Source organism: Acanthisitta chloris, unplaced genomic scaffold, assembly GCF_000695815.1.
Source record: "Acanthisitta chloris isolate BGI_N310 unplaced genomic scaffold, ASM69581v1 scaffold12397, whole genome shotgun sequence".
Lineage (NCBI taxonomy): Eukaryota > Metazoa > Chordata > Aves > Passeriformes > Acanthisittidae > Acanthisitta > Acanthisitta chloris.
In genome coordinates, this window is record NW_008684392.1 from 1 (window position 1) to 4754 (window position 4754).

General features: G+C 42.8%; 1 protein-coding gene across 1 annotated transcript; it reads left to right on the forward strand.

Moving 5' to 3' along the window:
• The first annotated feature begins 977 nt into the window (after window positions 1-977).
• On the forward strand, window positions 978-4033 carry GDF5 (growth differentiation factor 5). The gene is made up of 2 exons (XM_009079328.1): window positions 978-1611; window positions 3145-4033. Exons 1-2 carry the CDS (start codon window positions 978-980, stop codon window positions 4011-4013), a joined length of 1503 nt encoding a protein of 500 aa, XP_009077576.1. The 3' UTR covers window positions 4014-4033.
• Window positions 4034-4754: the final 721 nt, after the last annotated feature.

Here is a 4754-nt window from a genome sequence, read left to right on the forward strand (position 1 = left end):
GCGCCGCATCCCCTCCCGCCGGGCTGCCACGGCGGGGGCTAAGCGCAGCAATAAATAAGCCAAAATACACTGACTGCGGGCACAGCCCTAGTGTGTTTGTGTAAAACTCACGGTTGCCCTCGTTAAGCGGCTGCGTTGCCTGCAGTCACAGGGGAACAAAGTGAAACTACTGTTGGAGATCTCTGGAAAAAGAGCTAAATGAATTATTCTTAGCTTATTTGATGTATGTGTCCAGTGGACTGTGAGACAGGTCCCAGTTGTAGATCTTGCAGTTTGTCCTGGCTAAAGGCGAAGTTCACCAAAGGCTGAGGCAGAGGTCGTACTGCCACTTGCAAAGGCATCCTCTGGAGTTTTGAGCCTGTGGAGCCGTTTCACATGCGGCAGAGTATGAGTCATCCTAATGAAAAGGGTAAAGAAGATTTTTTTAAAGAAATATATCGCAGTTAAATTAGTTTAGACAGCATGACATCAGAGAGTAATTAAATAGGTTTGTTGGAATTCCGTTTCCAATTCCTGAGTTCAGGTTTGTAAAAGATTTCTGAGCACCTGCAGTTCTCTGTGTGTGAAATATTTTCACTGGAAAGGATTCAAAACTTTAAAAAAAACCTTTTAACACAGAGGCAGCATTACGCCATTCTTCCTTCTTGGAAAAAAAAAAAAACCTTGGATTTAAACAGGACTCCTTCAAGTTTTCAGTCAGTTTTACAGAAGAAAACGAGGTGGTAAACTTTCTCTTTTCAAGAACAAGGTCTTTATAGCTGCTAACTGAAGTCAGGAGAGATTGTGTCTGAGTACATGAGCATTTCCACTATGGGACTGGATACAAGCATTGAACAAGGAGATTTGAAATGTTTTGATCTCAAACGAAAACTATTTTTGCTGAGTTTGGTTTTTAATTTCTTTCATGTTTTCTTCTGCCAAACTGGAGGAACCTTTTCTGATTTTTTCTTTAGTGGTATTCAGAGGAAGACTAGAGGATGAAAATCCTGCATTTTCTCACTTTACTGCTTTGGCATTTGACTTGGCTGTCTCTGGATCTAGTTCCTGGAGCACTGAGTAATTCTGAAGCAGGCCAGGGCAATCCAGGATCTAAACTAGGGTTCCTAAAAGCAGAAGAGAAGGAGAGGAATCCCTCTGCACGGGCAAGTTCAGTGAGGACTGCAAGCCATGGATATAGTGCTGGGACCTCAAAGGCAAGGACTAAAGGCAGTGCTGTTCAGGCAGGAGTTCTGCTGGCCAAGAACGATGAGTCAAAGAAGGTTCCCTCAAGAACAGCTGCCACGGAGGGCAAGGTAGGACATCTCCCCAGCAGAGCTTCTGGAGTAAGGACAGTGACTCCAAAGGTTCAAAACCTTAACAGCAAGGTGGCTTTGAAAAAAACTGGCACAAGCAGTACTGACACTGATGCTTTCAAAACCAAAAAGACTAAAGAGCCTGTACCCCAGAGGGAAGCTAAAGAAACCTTCCGACATCCCCTGATAACACCACATGAATACATGCTCTCTTTGTACAGGACTCTTTCAGATGCAGAAAGAAAAGGTGTTAATGGAAGTGTAAAACTGGAGGCTGGACTGGCCAATACAATCACCAGCTTTATAGACAAAGGACAAGGTAAGAAAGGAACTCATGTGTGAGTGAGTGTGGACAGAGAGAGGTGTCTGAGTGTGTTTATACATGTAGAGAGCATTGGAAAATAATCATACTTTGGTAAAGTCAAATAGCTCTTTTTAATGTAAATGAAATCACACAACTTTGCTGCAGATTTTGTCCTTCTGTCTTATCTCGGAAAACTCATTTAGAGGCAGAACTAGATGGTTGTGTGGCAGCCAAGCAAAACATTCAGGAAGTCTTTTAGATGCATACTGTTGAAAATTAATCAGTCTGTGCATGCTTAGGTGTTTAAAAACCTTTTACATTTCTGTATTATTTTGTTTCTGACTAGTTGGAAATTAGCTACTGGAAACTGCTAATGTTAGACTGTGTTGCAATGTCTAAAACCACATGATTTCTGTGAAAAACACACAGGTTTCAGTATCAAAGGGTCAGTCTGGTTTGTTCAAGGTAGAAATGTGAGGAACTGCACTGCAGACCCAGGAGTCATTATAGTGTAGGGTGGGTGTATCTGTCATAGCTCAAAGCTTTCAGGTACCACCACCAAGCCCAGAGCTAAGCACAGACTAACAAGAATAATAACTTCTGTGACTCTAGAACTTCAGCATTCTAGTTCCAAATATTTTTGGAAATTTGGGCTAGTGTTTGCTTGTGCAGAAGAACTGACCTGGCTCCCAAAGGATGGTGCTCACCTCACCATGCTGGTTCTGGGGGAGCCTTGTGTTGCTTCCAGTGACATTAGTAGGAGTTTCGTCACGTACTTAAGGCAGCAACACAAGCAACAGCTGATGAAGTAATGGGGATGGAAGACTCAGCCAGGACAGGATTTGTTTGCCATTTAATTATGAATAGCTTGGCTGCTGGGAAGGGATGATACACTGCCCACCAGTGCCGCAGTCAGGTTCTCAGCTCACCACTGGAAGGCACTGCTAATGTGAAGTCACCAAAGCAGTGGCTCAGCCATATTTCTCAGCAGCTGAAACAATCAAATGTAACAGTAGGGGTAAGGGAGGAATATTCTTCTGCCCAGTTTGTAAAAGTTGTGAATCATATGGAGTTAATAAGGCAATTATCCTTGTGTCTGGCAGTTCCCTGGGGATGTTGGTTTTAAAGGGCTACTTCACTATTGTATCATCTAAGGGCAAATTTACTCATGTTTGGGGCCAGCATGAGGCTTGGCCACCACTGAAACTCTAGTTCATAATGTCAGTAGGATATAAGTGATGAATAGGTCCCCTGAGTGCCCAGCCCTGAAAAAGGATTAATTTTCAATTGGCTGATCACAACTTTGAAGGCAGAAAATAACCACTGGTGAAAGAAATGAGATTTCCACAAGGTAAACTCAGAAACTCATTTCTCTGGGGAGTCACTGTCCTCCTGGGTTCCTGCACAGAGCTGATCAAAAATTGCTCTTTCAGTTCATTAAGGCAACTTCTAGGCTTATGAGCAAACTTGAGGAAAACTATTAAGAACTGAATAACTGATGTTGCTCTGTGCTTGATCTGCATTGAAAATTGTCTGTGCTTTTTTCAGATGAGCGAGCGCCAACTATAAGGAAACAGAAGTATATCTTTGACATCAGTGCATTAGAAAAAGATGGTTTACTGGGAGCAGAGCTTCGAATATTGAGGAAAAAGCCTTCTGATACATGGAAGTCTCATTCTTCTGGCAAAACTTCCCAAGTGAAATTATTTAGTTGCTCTACAAACAGACATGCAGCAACACTTCTGGACTCTCGGACTGTCAGTATCACAGACACACCAAAGTGGGAAGTGTTTGACATCTGGAAACTTTTCAGGAACTTTAAAAACTTGGTTAATTTGTGTTTTGAGCTGGAAACTTTTGACAGGGGGAGAGCTGTTGATCTCAGGAGTGTGGGATTTAACAGAACAGGAAGACAGGTCAATGAGAAGGCTCTCTTCTTGGTGTTTGGGAGGACGAAAAAAAGAGACTTATTCTTCAATGAAATCAAAGCTAGGTCTGGCCAAGATGACAAAACTGTTTATGAGTACTTATTCAACCAGAGGCGAAAGAGAAGAGCTCCTCTGGCTACACGGCAAGGGAAGAGGCCCACTAAGAACCTGAAGGCAAGGTGTAGCAGGAAAGCCCTCCATGTGAATTTTAAGGATATGGGCTGGGATGACTGGATAATAGCCCCTCTGGAGTATGAAGCGTATCACTGCGAAGGGCTCTGTGAATTCCCCTTGCGATCCCACCTGGAGCCAACCAACCATGCAGTTATCCAGACCTTAATGAACTCTATGGACCCAGAATCGACACCCCCAACCTGCTGTGTCCCAACCAGGCTGAGTCCTATCAGCATTCTGTTCATTGACTCTGCAAACAATGTGGTCTACAAGCAGTATGAGGACATGGTGGTGGAGTCCTGTGGGTGTAGGTAGCAGAACAGTGGCTCACGTGAGAATGTTCTGAAAGGTAATATGACCCATTGGACATAAGCTTTCCTCAAAAAAGGTTAACTAGATTTCTTACCTCTAGGGTAAGGATGTTTACAAGGATGCAGCAATGAATCCAATGCTTCTATTTGTCTCTCCACCACGGGCATATCTCAGTAGCATTTGGATGCTGTTCTGCAGCTAGATATGACCTTGTGCCAGTAACACGAAACTGGCTGTAACTGAACACCATGACAGAGATTATACCTCTACACCTCTAGATCATCTGCTTTTAGCCTCGAGGCAGTGGGTAAAGATGGTATCAGTGAGCTGTGGATATGATCTGTTTAAGCCTTTGAACATTGCTCTTGAGACTGAATTTATGGCTGAGTCCCATGTGCCTTGTCCATGCAGAAATGCAAGAAAAGAGTCCTGACGTCTAGGCAGGAAGGTTGTGTTCTGGTGGGCTCCCATCTTGGTGTAAATAGTTGCACTGTAATGTGATTTTTTTCTGATTAGCTCTTGAAACCATGCATATATAAAAAGGAGTCATTAAATATAATATGTTGGTTTAGTTTTAAGTTTTACATGGAGATAGGTGATGCAGGAGGTATTTCCTGCAATGTATGTTTTCCTCCAAGCTACATATCTTTCTTAAGTATCCGCCTTTCCATTATTATGTACCAAGATATATTATTCTGTATAAGGTCCAAGTTGTTCTCAAATGCTCATAGTAAAAGTGTTCAA